Below are 23,678 nucleotides of genomic sequence, written 5' to 3'. Positions count from 1 at the left end.
TAGTTGGGAAGTTAAATCATGTTTCACAATGGGATAGTTTCTTCCTGTTCTTGTGAGTTTTGATGCCCACCACTCACACCGCCTCTCTCCACACCCACGCGCGCCCCGCCCCGAACGCCTGATTTTCTGTACATCAAAATTACCAATGTATAGTAGTGCTTTTTAATGCTGGAAATGCATTGTTCTAGACTGATTCAAATAAGGAAAGCCTTAAGGAATTGTTTTTGATGTGAGGCCGTGTCCGAATTGGCGACTTCGGCTACAGCTACGGCTAGATCAGCGCGTCTGTCAGTGTTGAAGAATGGCAGACGCGCGCGCCCTAGCCGTAGCTGTAGCCGAAGTCGCCAATTCGGACACGGCCTCAGGCTCACCCGCTTCATATAAAGAGCGCCCTCTTTTGCACGAAGTTTTATGAAAGGTTCGGTCTATGATATACATCTCGGGTTCAGGTTTCATTGAGGTTTATGAAGTCATCATGTTGACTAAAACAACTGCTTGCTCTTATCAATTTGATCATTTGAACTGAAGGAGTCAAACTTGTCTTGCTTTTTTAAAAGTGAGTCAGTACTCTCTTTAATCAGCATGGATGCCTTTTCCACCTAGCCTTAGTTATGGCTTTAATAATATATAGGCGCAAGTACTTTTTTTTGTGGTTGGTACTTTTGTTCTTGAAACCCAGTTGAACCTGTGTTATGTCTGTTATACGGTACCATCAACTTATTTCAAATGAAACACAAATGAGAACACCAAAGAATTAAGGGTGGGTGGGGTGCATGAGTCAGGTAAAGCTGTTGACATCAGTAGCAACCATCACGAGGCAGCGTGCCTGGACTTTGAACCCAACATCCACGCTCCACCCCCACTAGACAAATAAAAAAAATATGCAATGTTTATAGAAGAGACATTACAACATTATGATTGAACTTAAGCATCCCATGTGCTTTATTATTTCAATAACACTGTTTGTTGGTTTCCTAGAAAGACATAAAAAGTGACAGAAAAATCCTGTCAAGAAATTTGAACCAGTTTGCACTAGAAGAAGAGTGATGAGAAGATCAGTGGTACTTGGTTTTAAACGTAAATGATGTTCTAAAAGGACACCAGCGAAAATCTCGTATAATTTCCCATAGTAAAAATTGAAACAGGTGTTTGATGCGGTTTTGCGTACGCAGTCGTATTAGTGCGTGCAATTTACAACCAGTTGTTGACGTACTTCACTTCTTCGTTGACGTGCCGTTTCGGCTCCATGTTATCATTGAATTACAAAAGTGCACCCGCTGATTTCATTCTCCTGAGATAATGTTGGAGTGACAAGTGTGGTCTTCTTTCCGTTTCTGTGTGTCTATCGTCGTCGATTCGACGAGAGTCTTCTATTTCATCGTGTCGGAAACACCGGGGAATTTTACTCTGGCGGACGGCGGGGGGACAGTGGTCGCTATGCAGGAGAAGGGTGTGTCGGAAAAAGACACCGGTCCGCGTCGAAAGGTATTCACTGTTTACATGGTTTAGTGTTACTGTTAAAGCATGGTTTTGTTTATGATAACTAATAACTATTGACAGTCGTAGCAATGTATTTTTCCAGTAATTAGCAGTCTATGAAATTGAAAGTATGGTTCATAAATAATAATGGTGCACACTCACTGCTGTGCGGGATAACTTTCCGTATGGCGCCACCACTTTTTCACTCATTTTTACAAAAAGTGATATCTCATTGAGGTAAATTAGATACTATATTATTTCATATCGATTGAAAAAGTGGTGGCGCCATACGGAAACTTTTCCGCTGTGCGATTCAGTGACTGATTCCTTAGTTTTGAATATATAGGCCTAAAAACCTGGTTAGTTTTTTTGTGTTTAAAATCTTGATTGAAAACAAAAGTTTTTCTTTTTTTACTGTTGTGTTTACCTACCCTTGACCGGGTACTACTTTATTCTTTAAATTGTTCCTATGTTGTTGTCTTTTTAAATGAGAATGAGTGAGATATTCGTTTTTATTTTGGTAAAAATCAGTAACAAAGTTGGTGGCAGGATTCGGAAATCTTTTCTGTTTTATCCCTATTAGAACATTAGAATCAATTGTCGATATGCTAGACTCCCTTCGCTTCTCTTGGACCATAGAGGCTTCCTCTATGCTTGGACCTATGCCTAAACGAAACCTGTGTTTTTATCCCAAGATTTTTCCTCAGCGTTCACTTGTGGTCACATTGAACTTGAAAATGTGCGCGATTGTTTTGGTGTTATTTCTTTGGAGCGGGAAACATCGCCGGAGCCATGATGTGTGAGCGCTACTCCTAGAACAATGAAGTTCATCCCATGATAGACCCGAGACGATAGCGGAATGAACCTCATAGTTCTAGGACTAGGAGTATGCAAGCGCGATGAGAGTCTCTGTTAAAAGCGATTTACTAAACAGCGCGCTACAGCGACGCAAAAAAGACTATTTATAAGTAATGTGGCTGTCCCAGCAAATCACATCAGGGCTCGTTATCATACGCATCGGTAAACATCATGGCGCCGACAATGTGTTTTGAGCGATTGTCAGCTCATAAATGTTCATAAAATTACACCCAGAGCACATTCTTGAGTTAAGTGCTTACTGCTCTCTGTGCTTTTTTGAAAAACAATACTTACATACTTACATTTATAAACAAAACCTACATGTACTAGGTTGAAAGTGTTTAATCTACTTTCCCTAATGTATCCCCGACCTATATAATTGTTAGTGTAACCATGGAGTCTCAAGGATTACGCCAATAAGTGTCAAATGTTTACATGGTTTAGTACAAGCCCAGAGGTTGGAGGTTGTTTCATTATCAGCTATTTTACTTTGACCTTGTTTTTATGTGTCAAGTTTACAGGTAAACAATATGCTAATAATAGATCAATTCATGTTGGCAGTTTGATACTTGTACTAAATCATAATAAAATGTGGGTTTATTTATATTTGAGTAATTAAATGACATGATAAAATTTCAAGGTCAAACTATTCCAAGTTGCCTTGAGAACTATAGACCTTAAATGTAAGTTAAAACATCATGGTTATGCCTGATTGTTTACCAAGGCAATTTTCCAAATGTCACTGGTCATCGCCCTGGTGCCCCTCAAAATGCTCTGACAATACAGACGTCAGTAGAAAGTTAAAATTCCCTGAGTTAGATGCCCTGTGGTTGCCATTACATTTACAAAAACAATACATGTAGGCAAACAGTAGGCCTACCTCTAATAGGAATAACATTAGAGATTGTTCTAACGTTGTCATTGACTAGCCAGCTGGACTTGTAGTAACCTTTAATTTCACTGGTCTGTCAGCTTTTGCTCGTGTCCCTATTTCAATACTGAACTAGCCAGCTGGACCACTGGGATAGAATTCTGACTGGTTCTCCTCTGGAGTTTTAACTTGCATTTCTGTTGGGAGAATATTGACAAAGTGTCTGATCCTAACACATGTAGGAATTAAGCAACTGAGTCTGCAATGACATTGTTATGAAGTAACATCCAAATGGGGAGCAGGTGGTTTCAAAGAGGAAATTGTTTAAGGCAGAAAGGAAATCATTTAAGTTTCAATTGTTACTTCTGATTTCCGTCTGTCACACTGGGAGTGATTTGCATGCAAATTGATGGATGACGCATTGTACATCTTCAATGGAAGTGGTTTGATCAGTTACTTCGTTTATAATAATGTGCGTATTGTTAAAGAAATCAAGTCTTCTACCTACCTTCAATACTTTAAACTGGGAGCGTTAAATTGTGTTTGGTTTGGTTTGGAATTATATCTCAAAATATACATTACAAAACATGATACCACACACACATTTGATGTCAAATTGAACCTGCTCAGTGTGTCACAGCTGTTGGTTTAAAACCATCAAGGGAATACAATGTCAAGCTGTACCTACAACAAGACAAGACAACTCGCTGCTAACTGTAGTTTCATTTCCTGTTTGATAATGCCAAGTCAAGTTAATTATGTCTTCTACAGTCCTTTGCATTATTTGAGTCACAGCTCAAGATTGTTGTCATGGCATTATGTTAAGCTGAGTTGAGGACAGAAGCAATCTAATCTGATCTTATCTAACACTTTTTTACTTTGAGTGCACAAAATGCAACAAATATTATCTGGCCACACTGTACAAGAAAACTTCCATTAAAAAAGAGGCACAACTTATAAAGCTAGTAAGAAGAGAGGACTAGTTTTTGATCAACGATTAGTTTTCAATGACATACAATTTTCTATGATTTTGCAACTTACACAAAGTATGAACCAGACTTGTTTCCATCCTTTGGTTTTCTGATGGAAGTGACCTTTGCAAAACAAAATGGGCCTTTGCTCTTACCCTCTCAAAAAAGATGAAATTCCAGACCCGACAATGGACAATGAAACAAACCACAACATTGTGAGAGATACAGTCGATTTCTATACATTATGCATGTTTAGACAGTTGAAGAAACTTCTTATAATTGAAACCCATCTTGTATTTCCTCTTGTTGCCTCCTCAGGGATGCGATCCTTTATCGCAGACGGTGAGAGGGAGACTACAAAGCAGGAGACAGAAGCTCAATGGCCAAATCAACAAAGAGATGAGAATGAGAGCTGGTGCTGAAAACCTCTTCAAGTAAGTTGATACCCGATAAGTAATAAGAAACAGTAACAAATAATTGTTACTGTTTCTATTGTAGGTACTTGTTAGTAACAACCCTTACCCAGCACCCTCTCCAAGAACCCCCTCCATGCCAGTAACATTACTGTGCATGGCATTTCCTAACGAACTGCCGTTAACAATAAACCCTACTGGAACTTGAAAGACAAATTAAAAAAGAGATTGCCAATGAGCAATCTGCAACTTAAAAGACAAATTAAGAGATTGCCAATGAGCAGAGGCACCTTTTAAAGTTACAATCTGAAGAAAGCTGACTGAAGTTCACACCAGTATCAGTTCTTCCAGAGATTATTTTGCATTCGAAATACTGTCAAAATAACCTCATTGCCTATTCTGATTGCCTCAATTAAAATAAGCAGAAATGCACATTTCATTTCATGTAGACGCAGACTGCAAAATGTGTCAAGAGTTTACGTATGTATAGTATTGGGGTTTTGAGCAGCTGTTGACATTGGTATCATTATCAATGATTTGTTTTTATATTTTAGGCTTAAAAAAGCATCCAACACGAAATCAAACTTGTACCTTGCCACATGGCAAAATGCCAATTATTGGAATTTCTAGTATTGATATTTTGTTACAACTAATTGACAATGATGGAAAGTGATTTGATGTACATGTAGTAGCAGCTACACTGTCTGCAAGAAATACAACTAATGGATATATTGCACTTAAGCCATTTGCAAAACAACAGCTTAGGTACTGTTCACTTGTTTGAAAGCTTATGTCCAACATTTTCAAAAAATTATCAATAATGCTCAAGCTGAAGAAGCCGAGGTCACAGTTTGTAAAAGGGCCCTAAATGTACATGATCTCTGTACAGGGCACATTTATACAAATTTGAATTAGTGTTTCTAACTGTGTAATACTTTTATGCTGGTATCTGGTATGGAAAGTGTACACATGCAATCAAGGGATAGCCTTTTTTTTTAGGGCCCAGTACTAAAGCAGCAACCAAGAAAACAATGTTTAACATTAAGAAACATGATCATGTTGTTGTAGTGTGGGTGATCTGCACATGACACCCATTAATCTTAGGATAGCTCTGTCTGGCACTGTGCCAAGTGCACTGGAATGTCTTAACACTTGGAAGTCAACCCGTATGTCATAAATGTTTATGATGAAGGGTCGTAACTTAGCCACCAGATAAGTGAAATGCACCCCCACGCCGTCATTTCTCAACCAATTAAAAGTTATATATAAAATGTGCTATGACTGTTGGATCGGCGGGCAGCGGAGAGACATGTATTGACCATATCTCCATGTTTGAAATTATTGTGCCACCTGCATTCAGATTGAGTACAAGGCTTGATAAAAAAAGTATAATTGGTAAAATAGTTCAAAATGCCTGCCACTGCCTATATTTTATCAAAGGACAAATTTACAATGGCCACATAACTTTGCCATGAAATAATCCAACTTTGTGTCAAATTCCATTCTATATCAAAGGCACAATCCCATTACCTACTTATAGTTAGTGCAGGCATTGTACATCTAGTGGCACAACTATGATGCTGTTCACAGAGCTAGAACCCCCCCCCCCCCCCCCCCCGCAGTTAAATTATAAAAACCACTGTAGATGCTATCAAACTTTCAAATGGTGGGTCCAGGTTATTTGTTTTCTTGAGACATTAGATATTTAGCTGTTGCAAACTGCTTACATATATATATACCAACCCAAATGACCTAGATGGTTTAAATACAAAAAATAGTGAATGGCCTGACGTTTTTACCAAAGCAGAGTAGTTCTCGAAGGCTGGACTGGCTTTCAGTACATAATAATTGGCTGCAAATGGTTTTGGAAATGGATAGTCACAAAGTCATGACAACAATTTTATTTTGTACTTGAAGAAATAAGAAAAAACCCCACCTACTGATTCCTTGTGTCCATTGCCATGGTAACCAAGGCTGCCACTTGTTTCCTGTAAACGAAGCGGTCGACGTCCATTTGATTGTTCTGTTGACTTAATTGAGTCCGCTGATCGTTACCAATGAAAGTATTTATGTCATAAATAATCACAGACTAGAATGTGACAGTCATGGTTAATATCTCCCGACTCGCTTGAGGGACTTACTAGGATCCTTCCTAACTCTGACAAAATAGTCCAACACCATAATAATAATAATAAAAATTAACATCAGTTCTTATAATGCGTAATTGACAATAACGTTTTTTTTCGGGTATGAAATCATTAGTAACCACTTCTAGTGACAGCTTGCTAACAACTAAGAATGCTAAGCAGAAATTAGAAAAGTGTGGAAAAAACCCTCAAAATAAGATCCAACTATGATTTAAAGGCCTATTCTATACTTTCAAATAACAAACGCTGTACTGGTTTTACAAGGAGCTTGGTAACTGTTTGGACTCGGGCAAAGTAATGGACTCAATTAGTTCTCTGTAATTACCTAAGCAATCATTACTATTGTCAATACTTTGATGGCCCATTCCATTTACCCATGACCATCCTAAGCTATCCTAGATCTATAGTCCGGTTTCAGATTGTGATGGAATGAAACAGAGTCCTGCCAAGGTTAGGACCTAATGCGAACAGTCATGACAGTGCTTATTGACACAGGGTCAAACCTTTAAAAGGGTTTGCCTGTCAGTGTTTTAAAATGTCTTATTCATAAATACCTCAGACAGTTTCGCTATTCCTATTGGTGAAGAGCGCACGTGGGTATAAACCTTTGTTTATGACCAGTAAAAAGTGTTGAAACATGGGCGTGATACGCGAGCTTGCACCTGTGATTATAAGAGTTTTTTTCATTCCTATTGGTCGAGAGCAACGGCTGAAACAGTTGTGCCACGTCACGCGATATGCGCGATGCGCACAGCATTCCCTTAAGGAGTTGTTTACCCGAGGGCCTTACCATTTCATAGCGCGAGGGGCGTTGTGTTAAAAGAAATCATTGAAAAATATAAGTTTTGCATTTGTTTTTACTTTTGACCAAAAGCTGTTGATGTTTTTTGACCGAAATGGTATTTATGAATGGGAATCAAAGTGTGTTGAATCGGTTTTCAACCAGTGGTTTAAACCCGCCGATGCCTAGTTCTTGATAATTTACCTCGACTTCGTCCCGGTAAAATTATAAAGAACCAGGCCTCGTTGGGATTAAACCACTAGGTGAAAACCTCTTCACCACACATTGATTCCTTTATTTAGTGACTAGCCAGCAGGACCTGTTTGTCTGCCAGCTTTTTCACCTTTCATGATTGTCCATGTTTTATATATACATATGAAATATGGACATTTTCATTGACAGCTGTTCATCTTCAGTATGCAAACTAATCCTACTTTAAACCACGTGAGAGAATGTCAAATGGTCCTCAGCTGACTGTAAGTGTAAAACTAGCATTTGAGTTCCTTTTCCCATAACTTCCCTGATACACACATGTACTTCATGGAGGTAACTGAATGTAGGCAGTTGCCTCCTTTGCCCCTACACGTACTGTACATGTAGTCATTGCCTTGGTGCTCCTTGAAATGTTCCATCGGAAGTTTGCAATTTCCTCACTAGAGGTGCCCTGCCATTACCAAGGCAAACATTTCTTGATGTCCTTGCCCTTACAAAATGAAGCATTGGGCCTTCAGAAAAAGCTAATAATTGCAAAACGTTTCCTATGAATTTGAAATTATTGACTGAAACACAAACACCAAGAAATGCAATTTACCCTGATTCATACTTTGTTGAGCTTTTCAGTTAGTTGTGTTAGGCTAGTGTACATTGTGTGTGGATCTCTATGATAATGGTACCAAGAAATGCAATTTACCCTGATATTGTAAGTTGTGGTACAAAGTGTACTGAAATTCCATGCTGTGTATCGTGAGTCACCAATTGTACATTTCAGGTCAAATCCAAATTCGCCAATTTATGTCTGGAAGGAGGGTGTGTCATCAGTCATAAGAGTCTGGCCCTTCATAAATAATCTCAACTACCACTTTGCATACAGCCAGTGTGGATGTGGTCACATTAAAATGTGAGATCGATACAATAGTGGTATTACTCACTCCATAAGGAATTTGATTCCAGTGGAATGTAGGTCACTCGTCAATCTTTGTTATTTTAATCTTGAACAATTAATCCTTTGGTTTCTTGGTCAATTTTTGAATTACATTACACAATAGAAGTACTACTCTATTAACAATAAAAATGTAATCTTCTGATAGCACTTTAAATCTAATTTTTAGACTGAGGTGGTTTGAATGTAGCATACAGTATAAACCTGCCTCATTGTACGATGTCGTACTGTTCACTGTATACTGTTATCAGGGTGTTTTCAACAGCAAATTTCCTTGCATCAAAATTACAGTTTAATCTGTTTTTGATTGCCTGTTTGTTGTTTTGTTGTCTTAAAGTCAAAATAAATTTCAATTAAAAAAACCCCAATAGTAATATTGTAAAGAACATCTTTATAATGCGAGTAAACATATTGACGCCTTGCACCAACAATGCATGGGGCATCTGTACATTTATCTGCCAAGGGCTCTTGATTTTGGGTGTAAAACTGCACGTAACCCTTATTGTACAAATGTGTGTAAATCTTATTGGATCTGTTCAAAAGGCACTCAGTTGAACAGGGAAATTGGCAAAACCATAGCAAACTGTTGTGGATAGTTCCAGCCATGCGTCATGTTTTGACAGGGTAGACGCATAAATCATTTACAGTTGGTTAGCAATCAATGAGCGCATTTGTTTTACTGGCTGATTATTTTATGCCCGCATGTATTCACCCACCTGTTGTTATTACGGCAGGTTGTGAAAATGGTGGGTTGGGGTTGTCCAACATTGAAAGGTCATTATTTCAGGTCAGTTAATTGCTGCCCTCAACCCACTTCTTGGAAACGGGATAACCTCTCCTTTTTCCCAATATGTAAACTATTTCACCTCATGTGGCTAAAAACAGTTCTCTTTTGACCCCCAGAATATTTGCTTTTGTTTCCTCTGCCTACATAGCTGACAAATATTTGTCAGCATATTCATAGATTGTAGGCCCTGCCCAGTGGTGACAGTTTGCATGGTCTGTGGTTCGCTCAGGCATGTGACATTTGTCCATCCTTCACTGTCAATTCTCAATGCATTGCAATATGCCTATGGACTGTAGTTGTCCAACACCAATGAAGGTCGTTAGTGTGAAAACATTTGTAGTCTCAGCTGATATGAATTTCATCAGCTATTATGAGAGGACCATGATGGTTTGTTGTTGTGATGTCATCAGGTATAACCATGTGGATAAATACAAACAATAACAAACAATGCTACGCTTTATTTTGTAATTAAAGTCGTTTAGGTGTATCCTTAGAATTTTGGGTTTTCCTGTGGGGTTTGCTTATCAAAATATTTTTTCAAATTGTTTTATCCTGCTTGAATACAATGTCATGACCTTGCATTCTAAATAAATGTGACATCTCAAATGGAAAGATCTGGTTGCAGATATTACTTCAAATGATTACTTTATTTTTAAACATTGGATAATTATTTTAGTTTTCATGGTTTGTCTTTCTGGATATTTAGATTTTTAAAATCATTTTTATGTGTGTTGGCTACAAAGATGTAAGTAACAACACAAACACAAATGAACCTATTTCTAACATGATGAAAGGGCTTGTTTGATTTCCTGAGATCAGGCACACCAGCATTATAATTGGTCTCTGCAATTACTCAGAGTTCAGTTAGGGTGAACAATTCAAACTTCAACATGACCAGATGAGAATATATTTCAAGTGTACTGCAAGAGGTTAGCCTCCCAATCTGTGTTGGTGCCGAGGGTGTTTTCCTTTTAGCACACCAGACATGACTATCATAACAATTCAATTGTTCCATTCTTTCCTGATTTAATAGCAGTCTTTCCAAGGATACTATTGTTGAATTTTTCCCCATCAGTGAACCAGGTGTGATGAACCATGAAGGCAACCTATTCCCTCCAATGTAAAATTGATTTATAGTTTGGGCAATTCTATTAGATATGAACTTTGTGAATTCATGCAGTGTGTATGGAAAAAATGTCGTTGGTACCAAAGTGCTTTAGATCGTGAACGATTGTGCAATGTATGCATTGTAGTTTGAAGGTTGTGGACTCACAAGTGGGCGTTTGTGAACCAGAACCATAAAATGGAGTTCTTGTAGCATAATATGTACTTCAAATAGCACATAGAATTGTAGGCCTTCATGTACAGGATATTAACATGCAAAGATTTACAATTTATTCACTTTCTGTTCAAGATCCAAAAGAAGACTCATAAATAATAAAATCTTGAATCAAAATTATAAATACTATCCCTTCTAAGAACAGAATGACCTTTTTCCTGGTTTTAGTTTTGGAAGTACATATATGCTATGACATGTATTGACCCGATTGGTTGACCCTATTGGCCTTATAGTTGTGCACCTTGGAGGCAGACGCACAAATGCACACTAATGCAAAAGGCTCTCATTTTGGATTTGGCAAAAGGGTGTCAAATTTGATTGAAACTTGCTTAAAAATCTTGGTGTTCAAATGGTTCACTTACAAGTTATACATTAACCTAGACAAACATAACAGGGTGTCCAAATTTAAAACAGGGTTTCCAAAATACACCCATAAGAGACACCCCTCTTGCTAACACTTTGTCTGCATCTACAAATTCAAGTATATACTGTACATCTGCATATATTAGAATTACTCCTTGTCATTTCTTTCCTACAATTACTCTACTGTACATGTAGATCGGATTCAAAAGCAAACATCTTTTTTGCATTTTTTAAACAAAACCTTTGCTCTGGGGAGCAATTTCTGGCAACAAATTAAACTTTCTCCATCACTGGCTTTATACCAAGCATCTCTCATGTCTCACTTAATTTTGTCATGATGTGTCGCCTCACCACAAGTGTCTCTCGAGACAAAAGCTGGCACGTTATAATTATTATTATCATAACTGGCATCAAATTAAAGCAACATTGAAAATTGGATGCATGAATTTGTGGCCCTTGGTTTTTTTCCTCCTGACTGCATCCAGCCTTGGGAGCAAAAAAAGAAAATGCTAATGAACCCTGCAGGATTCCTAAGATGTTAGTGAGAGCAGGGCTCGAATTCACAAAGCACTAAGATTCATCCTAAGATGAGGTGTCAGTATCACCATAGTGATGTGTATTGTGGCTTCACACTTTGCAATTAAGATTGATACATAAATAGTTAAGATTTTCATGTGACATTGACTTCTAGTCAAGTCAGTTCAATCATGCCTATAAGAAGGTACATTCGCGATTATGAATTACTATAATCGCATACATGTGTACCTGGCTTGGTACGTTGTGAAGGCGATAAAGACAGTTTCCTCAATGCCCTTGGTCATACTGCCTTGGTGTCCCTTGAAATGATCTCTAGATCTTTTGTATCACCAGTATCACAACTGACTATTGAGAACTGACGTCTTGAGCTAAGACTACTGAATGTTGATAAAATCTAATCACATTTCACGATCACCTCTGAGTCTAAGACTATTCAGTTCACCCATTGGGATTGGAATAATTGCAATGGATTTCATTTGAATTGCACAATGCCAGTGAGGAGGGAATCAGTATCTTGAAAGTAATCACTACTGAATAGTAGCCTTGCAAAGGTGTTGGAAATGGTTGCTTACGGCAAAACACCCATAGAGTAAAATGGTCATTTGTTTAAAAATACAGTTAGGAAAAACCCAGCTGTCAGGAGTTGCAGAGAATACATGTACTACTCGTAATTAGGTGGTCCTTGTGGTTTGTAGTGGTACCTGGGCTTGATTGCACAAAGCATAACGATTAATATTTCAAGATGACTTGTCAGTATTACCATAGTGATTTGTATTGTAACATCACACTTTGCTTAGCAACTAAGTTTGATTTGTAGTTAAGATCAATCTCAGCTTTTTGTGAAATTGTTCTCTGGTATTTATTTTAGGCAAAAGAGGCAAATTACCTTCATGCCACTGGTCAATGCCTTTGTGCCCCCTGAAATGTTTTAGTAGAACTCAACAGTTCCCCCGTTGAGGCGACTAACACCATTGAAGGAAAAACCTGGTACTGTTGGTTCTAAAATGAACCAGTGGTTGTACCGACACTACTAAAAACAGATTTTTACATGGTGCTACTGCAAATCTCACCTACATTGTACATGTTATTATACGACCCACTTTTCAAAGTTTCCAGTCCTATTTTTCAATTTTTGTTTTTGTATACAATTAGGCCTACCAGTTTGAAATGTTTACTTTTAACTAACTCATTCTGTTTACCATTTGCAGGGCTGCCAGCAATCGGAAGATTAAGGAGCAAGTTGCCATGGAGCTTAGCTTCGTCAACTCTAACCTCCAGCTTCTTAAGGAGGAGCTAGCGGAGATCAACAGTGAAGTTGAGGCTTATCAGACAGATACATTCCTGAGGAGTGTCCCTCTTATTCCACTGGGGCTGAAGGAAACTAAAGATATCGATGTCAACTTGGTGTTTCAGGTGAGGTATTTTAAGCCATGATTGCTGACCCCCCTCCCCTCCCCTTCCCCCTCCCCTCCCCCCATGGTAACAATGTCCAGTGAGTTGACCAATAATTTATACAATACAGTTACCATGATAGTGTTGGCTGGCACACATGGATAGTAAATGAAGTTTTATTCTATCATAAAAAACCGCAGCAGATAGAACTGGGTTAGCACCCAGGATTGTTCAACACTGTGCAACACTCTGGACCCAAATTTGTATTTTTGGCGGAAGCATTATCTTCATTTTAAAAGCCCTACTTCTGTGCAATCTGGAGCATTGTTGGGTTTTTCTCTTGATTATTTTGGTGCATGTTTAAATTTTAAAATGTGTACATTACATATTAGGTGCTTATTCTACAAAATTGTCTTGTTTAGGCACGTAGTTTGTGTGTATCGCCCCCGATAGGCTATAGCTTGTGCGTTGGTAAAAACCTAGACAGTAAGAGGGGTGACTGTGTGCTGAAATAGCCCCTAATATTTACAATTTTTCAATTAGTCAAAAGCCTTAGATCATTGAATACAACGCAAAGCTACTCGGGGGAAAATTAAAAGTGAACCATCTGTTTCCACTTAATTGAAAAAAACAAATCAATCGATAGCAAAGGACCTGATTTGAAGAGGTCAATTTTTGTAAATTGATTCCCGACAGTAATGCTCTTTTCACTGTAGCCATGACTCTATAAAAAAATAATGCGGAGAACACGAAACTGTCAGGAATTTTTGTTTTGGTGAGCAGACATGGCAGATGTGTCGACTACAGAGAGAGTACTTCATTGCAAGATCTTGATACTGCATTAATAATTTGCAGTGAGGTCTATTTATATTTGAACTCTATCTTATTGATTCTATCGCTTGGGTTCGTGATGGTAAGAACAAAGCGCCGCAATGCAAAATAAATCCAGGCGTATTTGTGGGGGAAGGGAATGTTCATTATGTACACTGTTTGTTTGTTGCTTAAATTTACACTTTACGTCAATGGATGTTTGCTTTATTTTATGAATTATGTTTTCGTACGTCAAATGAAATTCTAAGGCCTGCATGTTTCTCAAGAGAACTGTGCAGAATATTATTACAACATTGGGTCAAAATAAGATTTCAAGGGACAGGTTTCCATTTTAGAAGTAATGATTATATCTAGAATTAGTGCTACGTTTGTAACACACAGTGGTGTAGACTGTATGGGTAAAGCCAGAATAAATATTCATTATCCTATTGCAAATTTCCATCTATTACATCTAGAATTGTTGTATTTATACGTGTAAATTGGTCAAATTGCTGTTTTGTGTTTACAGGATTACATTCTGGAGCATTATAGTGAAGATGGTGCAAATTACGAGGCAGAAATCCAAGAATTCATGGATCTCAGACAGGTACTTAAATAAGAGAGAAAACCCCTCAAGGTGCCATTAGTCAGGTTACTTATGGACAAATAAATACAACACACCAGACACAACACCCCCAAACCATGCCCAAACTGTCTACAAATATGTTGAGTGCACTGAAATGGGGTGTCATTCATGGCCAAGAGGTTGAGCATACCAAATTCATGTTCTGGTGGTTAAGTGGGGGTAAGGTTGTGGGTTTGAGTCCCAGTCATGACATAAGTGTCATTTTACAAGAGGCTTTTACCATAACTGCTTCTTTTTATCCCATGGGGGTATAAATGGACACCTGCAAGGGTAGAGGTTGATATTGTGTTTGAAGGTGCCTATTGGATGAGTGCCACTGCAGACCAGGATGTACATGTAGTACTCCCCATAGAGCTGAGATAAGAGAAGAAAACAGGAATTATTGTGCCAAAGATCAGGGCAACTTATTTGAAACGCATTGATGCATTATAAATTGTAAATTGTGCTGTAAGTTACTAGTAATTGTTATTTTAATTTTTGTTAGTATACATGTACACGAATGCTGTTGCACAAGGAAGTAAGTTTGGGGGCTTTTTCTCCACTGTATGGGGGAGTGATGGGGTAGAGGTGCAAGGTGCTTATGATTGATGGGCGAGGATGGGGTGGTTACTAGAAGTTGTGTCCATGAATGTTTGACATTTTCTGATCTCTTTTGTACAAAATTATGAAATGAGTGTTATTGTGAAGCCATTAAATGTCTCCATTGGGCACTGCTCAGCTGCTATAGCTTTTCTAAATACTAAATGTTTATTTAGAGCTTCTTTACACAAACTATGTTTGAAGAAATCATTAAAACTGCAATGGTTGTATACACAGTCTGTAGGGGTATTAACAGAGATAACAAGTCATTCCACTCACTCAGGACAGTTAAACCCCTGGCGTTGTCCATTTATTTCCCACGAAGGTCCATGTGGACACGCAATGAAATGTACTTTGGTCTCTGATTATAAAATAATATCAGAGGTTGATAAAATCCTGAGGTGCAAACAGCCTGTGCAATTAATGACCGTTCTGGGTCCTTGTAGTTTTTGTCTATCACCACATTGTACCCACTTGGGATTCTGATGGGGCTTATCATGGATTGTGAATAGTGGTAACTTTACCGCTCTATCTACCAGGGGCCAAGTGTCGTGTACAAGAGTTTCTACTCTGGACATACATGTATAAAATACAATAATCCGAACAGAGGCTGAGCGCAGCTAGGCATTTCGTGTGGACATTGTCACTTGTGACTTGACTGACCTGCAAAATGTGACTTGACTTGACTTGAGCAAAGATGACTTGTGACTTGACTTGACTTGAGTAAACACATTTATTTTTGCAATAGCCTTTAGTATTTCTTTATGTATCAACTAAATTTTGCTTCTTCACATCTCTATTAACTTTTACTTCTCTTTTGTCTTCATCTCAAAGCGCTCAGAGACTTTTCTGTGATTGTGATTGCGCTATAAAAAATGGCTTATTATTATGATTATTATTTAACATAATTGGTTACAACGCTATAATCATGGAGCAATAGACTAGTTTATTGCTCCATGATATGACCAACTGTCTACCCTTAAACCGTGTTATATTTATGCTATGAATGGTTCCTCTGAATATAAACAGCCTTTGCCCATAACACTTAAATGTAAATATGGTAGGTGTATGTACTTGAAGGCATTGAATCATTCGTGGGGACCTGAGCAATTTGTAGACTAGAGCCAGCCCTGCAAAATAATGGACTGTGAAAATACAGTGAAAGTATATACGGTACTCCACACCATCATGGACTAACACAATCACTCCTAAACATGTGACTACAATGTAGATGCTTTTAAGGTATACAAGTCTTTGACATATAGAGCCTCTCATAGCATTATACCATTCACTGTTTCAATATGTAAATCCCTTCCTCAAACTCTGCTTAAGACTAAAGCCCAGCTCAAGCAGAAAATGCCAATATTTGTTTTGATATATTTTTTCCTGCTTACCTGCAGGCAATGTGAACCCCGAAGCAGACTACAGAGGGGGTGGATTTGTTATTTATATTTGTTTTGATATATTTTTCCTGCTTACCTACAGGCAATGCGAACCCCAAAGCGGACTACAGAGGGGGTGGATTTGTTATTTGAATACTACAACCAGCTCTACTTCATTGAGAATCGATTCTTCCCACCAGATAGACATACCAGTATATACTTGACTTGGTAAGACAATGAGGGTTTGAGGTGTCCAATGAGGACAAGGTTAAAACTGACAGGGGTGTCATCTTTTTGAAATAGGGGTTGGGCACATACTGGTTGCTACTAAACTGTTTGCATTAACAAAATGAGAAAACAATAACAATTTCTACACATGCAGGACTCAATTTGTTGGTTAAAAACTCAACAAGACTGCAGGGTTTGCAGCACATCAATATGTTTACTGGAACAAAACATTTGATATAAGACCAAGTTCAAAATGAGAAAGAAATATCTACACACAGTATTACAATTAAAGTGTTTTTATTAGAAACATAGAGGAAACTTCCTTCATCTTTGTTGAAACAAACACTTTTTTGGTCATAAATTTACTGGCAAAAACTTTTTGGCCTCGTACGTTTCAATCCCTGACATGTCCTGTATTTTGTCAACCCGCACAGGGCAAAAAGAAATTGCTCTTGAATTGGGTAAAACAAATTTCTCATAACCTTAACAGAAATCTTTTAACTTTTAAATAAGTATTATAATTTTTTTTTTTCTTCTTTCCTTTGTATTTTTGAAGTATAATGTTTGTTGTGTATTTTATGTAAAAAGGTCAAATAAATTTCCCATCGGGGGGACACCAAAGTTTAACTGAGTTTAGTTGAATTGAATTGAAGAATAGAATTGGTTTGTTTAATTCATCTTGCTATTCTATTGTTTTAATTACTAATAAAAAAAACTAATTGAAGAACGAAGTTTTTGTTCTAATAATGTAGCTATTCGGATTTTTTAAAGGAAATCATTGAACTTTTTTCCCCTCTGAAAGGTACGACGCTCTGACCGGCATCCCTTCAGTGCAAAGATCCATCGCCTTTGAGAAGGGTAGCATCTTATTCAACGTCTGCTCCCTCTACACCCAGATTGGTGCCCGACAGGACCGCAGTGAGCTCGAAGGCATCAAAGAGGCTATTGTTAATTTCCAGAAGGCTGCAGGTGGCTTCCGATACCTTGGGGAGAACTTCAGTCATGCACCCAGTATGGATATGAGTGCACCGGTGCTAGACATGCTCGAGGCTCTGATGGCGGTAAGGGACACTGTTTCAAATACATCTCTTTGGGGATCCACTGAATTTCCCTATGTGACCTACGACAGCACACATTAACAACACATTTTGTAGCGTGTTGTGGCCAATTGGTATAAGAGTATTGGGCTCACGCTCTGGTGTTTCTGAGCAGCTGAGTGTGGATTCTAGTCGCGGTGTCTCTGAGCGAGATAATTTACATAATTACTGAAATAGAAACTTTGATTGGCTGTTATTTTCCCGCTTCTTTCTGGATCCTTTCCTTAATCCCTTTCCCCCTCTCTTTTTCTATAAATGGATATGTATTTGTTTGTACTTGTTTTATGCCTCTGAAGAAGGCCCGGATTGGATCGAAAGCTAAGGCCATCTACCCTATTCATTATAATAATATTGTTTATAATAATTTGTTTTTCTCTTATAGGGTCAAGTTCAAGAATGCATTTTTGAGAAGCGAGTACTTGGAGGCATCGCTGAAGACATCCAGACCAATTTTGAAATTGCCCAAGAAGCAGCAGTTGTAAGTGTCTCTATTTATTCGAGCTTCAGATCCAAAACTACTCCCAATAAAACTGTTGTACCTTGTGTTCAATACTGATTGTCATCAAATTTTTATGAAAGATTAACAACAGTTTTCATGGCAATACAAAGTACAGCTATTGGGGTCGATCCTAACAGGTGTTCCATAGTTTTTGGCACTGTTAGACGGTCACACTCGGTGTCAGTTACTATTTTGTTATCATTCTTCTTCTTCTTGTAGGTTTCAGATGCTTATGGGAAGGTCCACCGACTGATGATGCATCCCAAAGTCAAAGATTACATTCCATATTCCTGGATATCCATGATGCTGGTCAAGTCACAACACTTTAAGGCATCATCACACTACTATGCAGCTATGGGGTACACAGATACAAGTAAGCTTTATTGCTGCCGTTTTACTAAGTGACAAAATATCTTGTTCCATGTTCACTGGCAGTACAGTATAACACGTTGATAAAGTACACCTTGAGGCCGACCCAATCTTGAATCAAGAATTCTTTTCAGTATTTGTTATTCTCATTCATTCTCATTTATCACTTTAGAATCCACCTACGACCAATCAACACTCGAGAGGGTCTTCCCTTCCATCTACCTTGAGTCCAGAGCTCTACAAGTACCGAGGACGCAAGAAGAACGCAAGAGACTAAGCAAGGCACACATCCGCCAGGCGCTGATGCTACATGAGGAGGCACTACGGGTCCATGGACTCTCTAAGATGCTGAGGAAGATTGACACTCTGGAGGAGGTTCTCCGACAGTCACATGACCGCTCTATGGTACGCTACACTGAGCTGGATGAGGAGGATGACTTCTTTGAGATGATGGACGTACCAGAAATTAGAGGTTGGTCTCTTTTGTTTGTTTGATTCAGTTACCGGCAAAGTATACCTTTGGTTTTGGGGAATGTTCAATTGTTTTAATCCTATATATATGTACATGTATACAATGAAACAATTTTTTTGAAAATTCCAGCCCCTTTTTTGAGATATATCCCCGATAACCCGGATCAAATAATATGTCTACGCTGTCAAGGCTGTATTTACTAATGGATTCATTTCTGGATTAATATTAAGGTGAGACGCAACAGGTTCCCAAACCAACACCACCAGACTTCACCATTGTCAAAGTCAAGGACATCTTCCATACATTGGTAAGTAATGGTAACCCAAACCAAGATTGACCTATTCAGGTCATAGTTCATAAGGTCACTTTAATATTAATCAGGAGTGCTCACATAGGAAGTGTGTGACTCTTTGGGTGTATAGTCCATCATTGGTGTTTTGGAAGAGTAAATTAATGCAAATTTTCCAGTTGTCAGCAAACACCACCGTGTAGAATTCACAAATGATGTGGTCTTTTTTCCTAATCAAACACAGGATTAAGACGAGCAAAAAAAGAAAAATAGAAGACTTTTGATCTCAGGCTGTGCTCCGTGGTCATACATTGTAGGTTGGTCTAGCTGGCTGCTCCAGGCACTCTTGCATTCTAGCAGCTCAAACAGGCTGTAGCTAGCAGCATCATTCACAATTCAGCTTCTCAGCTGCATGTGAGGATGATTAGACTCCCAAATTAAGATTAATCATTATATTATAAGAACTAAACACCAAACTGATTTGTTCATCTTTCTCACTGTAGGGTCCTCTTGCAATCTTCAATGCAAGAAATAATTGGTCAGCACCACGTGTGGTTGACATCCAGCGAGGCATGGAAGGGTTTGGTTTTACAGTCAGAGGGGATTCTCCTGTCATCGTTGCAAGCGTTGATCCTGGTTATGTCGCTGCGGTAAGTTTCATATTTGAATACAATAGACCTTAAGTATATGCTGACATTTGGGCTGAGTGCCCTAGCCTAGAGGTCAAAAGGAGGTGGAACGGAATAATGATCAGAATGTAGGAGGTTGATCATATGTAGCTGATTTTGTGAATGTGGTTTTATTTGATGTAACAGGCCAGTGGCGTTAAAGAAGGTGACTTCATCATCGGAGTGAATGACGACAGCGTCAAGTGGGCTAAACACGGTGACGTGGTCAAACTCATTCTGGGCTCGCAACGTCTTAGAATCGAAATTGTAACTCCTCTCAGCACAGACTTCCTCCACCCTCAGGACAAGCGTCGATTAAACTCCAGCGACTCGGCCGGGTCGAGTCAGATGGATCTTAATGAATCCATCGCCTCTGGGTCTTCCACGTCAGAGAGACGGCAACAACCTTCACCAAAAAAGGCTGCCAAGGAGAACCCCAACGGGGTCAAGAGTCCAGGGAGAGGAAAGGGGTCTGAGATCAGTAAAGGTAGTCTTCCAAAGGGGGTGTCTATGAATGGGAAAAGTAACGTAGGAACTGGGAAGAAGAAGGATAGGGCGAATAAGGGAAAAGGTTCCGATAAGGAAGGTGCAAAGAAGGCAAGAGGGGTGCTACACAGCAAGGCAGGGCTTTGGTAAAATGTTGCTGAGTTGGTTTAGTTTTATCTTTGCAGCACAAATTAACCTCGCCAAACACCTATCCAATTACCATTATTGTGTTCAAGTTACCTTAGCAATTCATCACGCTGTGAACATTTTTGTCAGTAAGGCTTGCAAAGTGAAAGTTATTTATTTCCTGCAACTCATTCCAAGTCACTGTTTTATTTTAACTTTGTATCTACAGGATTATCATTTGAGATTGTAAATCTTTTTATAGAGTAATTGATTTTTTTTTTTAACAGATCACCATCATTTTTTTAAATCTAGGTTTTGTTATCAAATTTAACAAAAATTACCATGTCTCATAAATTTAAGACTTTCAATGAACGGAATTGTGCAAACGCTATGAATCTTTTAAGGCATAGCTCTATTCATTCCCCTAAGTGGAATTCCCCCATTCTCCAGTTTTTATAATTTAACAATGTTTTAAAAGATTTTTTGAATTTCTTTTTTAATGAAAGACTTTTTTTTAAATAGCATAGTCCGAGTGTTTGGTGCTACACAATATGACTAAAACTTACAAGTTATTCTTGGGATAAAAAATAAGAACTACCGTGTAAAATCTTGTTTTTTAAACACAATAATATTTTTAAAGCTTTTTTAAACTTAGCAAATTAAATTGATTTTTTGTGTGTGAATGAATTTTGTTGTGGGGTTTCAATAACCATTGTGAGAATTCTATGGCAACAAGAGGCTGACGTCAATATATTTCTCTGGAGATTGGGTATACAATCATGAAATTTAGCTTTCAGATGGACGTATTTGTCTTGATCATTATCACCCGTACTTAGTCTTTAATGTTCATCAGGTACTTTCCATTTTTCTTAAACACAAGTAATCAGTAGCTTTGATTTTCCTTTCCTTCATTGTTAAGTTTCATATTTGTCATCCATATTTCAAGTGAAACACAAAAAGATTTTTTTTTTTTCTCAAAAACTGTTGTGAGGACCATCGGCTGAAGAAAAGAAATAAGTAAAGTTAGCTTCTGTTGTGGAAATAGAAAAACTCAGTATTATCTGTACATGTATATATACAAACGTAGTCAGCACAGATTTTATACATGTTATTTTTTTGAAGCGATATTTTGTAATATACGTACTGGTCAGAAAAAGGAGGAAGTGAAGAGAAAATGAATTTTGTGAGATTTGAAGTGGAAGCTGGAAGCTGGGAGTGTTCTTCTGGGGGAAACATTGTAAATTAACACTTAAAAAAGAGTTCAGAGATTTTATATTTAAATTATAACAGATTCATTCCAAACAATAGTATTTTGTGTATTTGGCTTCGTATCCTAGAGGTTTCTAACTGGAATGCAAAACAGCGGTAAATGTTCACTTAAATTGTTTTCAAGCTATTATTGTTAATAACGTCTGCTCTGACTATAAGGTAGTTTTTGTATGGATTTCTTAAAACTGCTTTTGCATATTTTGGAGCTCCTGTTAAATGATTTAGAGTGGTCTTCAGAGTTACTGTTTGCCAACAGAAAATTCATTGTTCAAGTAAAATGTTTCTATGTTGATGTTGATTTTTTTCTTTCCTTGTTTAAATTTCTACACATTTTTAATTACCTGTTAAACTGCAATTAATAACCTTTTAGTACTTAGTGGACACTAGCATACATTCCTAAAAACAGATTGATCCGTTTTTAAATTTGTATTCACTGGTTTTATTCAATGTGTACTTGCAATGCAAAATGTAACAAATAATCGGTGGACCAATTTACAAAGTATCTTACAGGATTTACACTCACACACAACATTGTCCAGCATTCTCAAGTCGGCTTACTCTCAAGAAATGTTTTGCAGGAACCCAATCTGGGTTTCTTCTAATTGATAATTAGAAAGGGGGTATTCAAACAAAACTTGTTGACTGGAATGAATCATTATCCTGATACTAGAGTTATGAATTTACAATTAACAAACATAGCCATTAATATTATTCTTAACGTATGAAGTCCCATTGTTATTACATTTCCTAAACTTCCACTGTATAATCAAATTAAATCAACCGATGGAATCGTATAACTGATCTTGACATAAATAATTGTTAATCATTCAAGGAACCAAATCCCAACTTCATAGAGCTGCTATAGCAGAAAATTATGTCAACAATTCTATGCTTAGCAAAAATAAGCAGAAAACCATTTTAAAGATAGTACATGTACATGTGACTTGTTATTTTGGTTGGTACCCTTAAACATGATTTGGTTGTGCTTAGCTACTTTTTGTGCTTCAGTAAGCACAGAACAATGTTGCTTACCGGATTAAGATTACCAGGCAAAATACCGTTCCACATGTACTGTCTGTGACTGCTTCTCAAGTTAAAGAAAATTTTGTTAAAGCACAATTTTCTGCTTAAACAATTCTATAAAGTTGAGACCCGATTTCCGATTCCCATTTCCCCTTTTGTAATTTGATATACTCATTTATTCAAAAAACATGCACAAAACACCTGTATGATATAATCAAGTTATTAATGACATGTATTCCCTATGAATGAATTTGAATTACTAGAACTGTTTGATATGGAAGAGAAGATGCTGATTATATATTTATAGCAAGTGTGGATTTGAATGGTAAAAAAGGCTGTAACAATTGTAAATAGTCAATAAATGTATTATTTTGATATAATAAATTCTGCATATTATATGCTCACATTAAACTGGTTGCTCTTTTTTGGGGGTTCCTGAATAAATAAGTGCAATTTGTAATTATGTTATGACACCTGAGCCCTTGCACCAATGTAGCACCAATGTAATGCCAATGTAACACCAATGTATTTGTCGTTTGTTTAGATGATCTTCCCATCAAGGGAACTCCGCAAACTCACACAAGGTGGTATAAACACCCAGCTGGCAACAGCCAATCTCTCTCATACAAACATTGGTT

The 23,678-nt window shown here is 37.7% G+C and overlaps 1 protein-coding gene across 1 annotated transcript; it reads left to right on the top strand.

The window, feature by feature from the left end:
* The first annotated feature begins 980 nt into the window (after positions 1-980).
* LOC139935424 (rhophilin-1-like) lies at positions 981-23,433 on the top strand. The gene is made up of 12 exons (XM_071930019.1): positions 981-1,485; positions 4,498-4,613; positions 12,914-13,118; positions 14,437-14,514; positions 16,618-16,742; positions 17,545-17,803; positions 18,222-18,317; positions 18,558-18,711; positions 18,880-19,179; positions 19,410-19,486; positions 19,972-20,118; positions 20,284-23,433. Exons 1-12 carry the CDS (start codon positions 1,438-1,440, stop codon positions 20,770-20,772), a joined length of 2,094 nt encoding a protein of 697 aa, XP_071786120.1. The 5' UTR covers positions 981-1,437; the 3' UTR covers positions 20,773-23,433.
* The last annotated feature ends 245 nt before the right edge of the window (positions 23,434-23,678 follow it).

This window comes from Asterias amurensis, chromosome 3 (assembly GCF_032118995.1).
Source record: "Asterias amurensis chromosome 3, ASM3211899v1".
In the NCBI taxonomy this organism is placed as follows: domain Eukaryota; kingdom Metazoa; phylum Echinodermata; class Asteroidea; order Forcipulatida; family Asteriidae; genus Asterias; species Asterias amurensis.
This window is presented reverse-complemented; position numbering and strand designations above follow the sequence as displayed.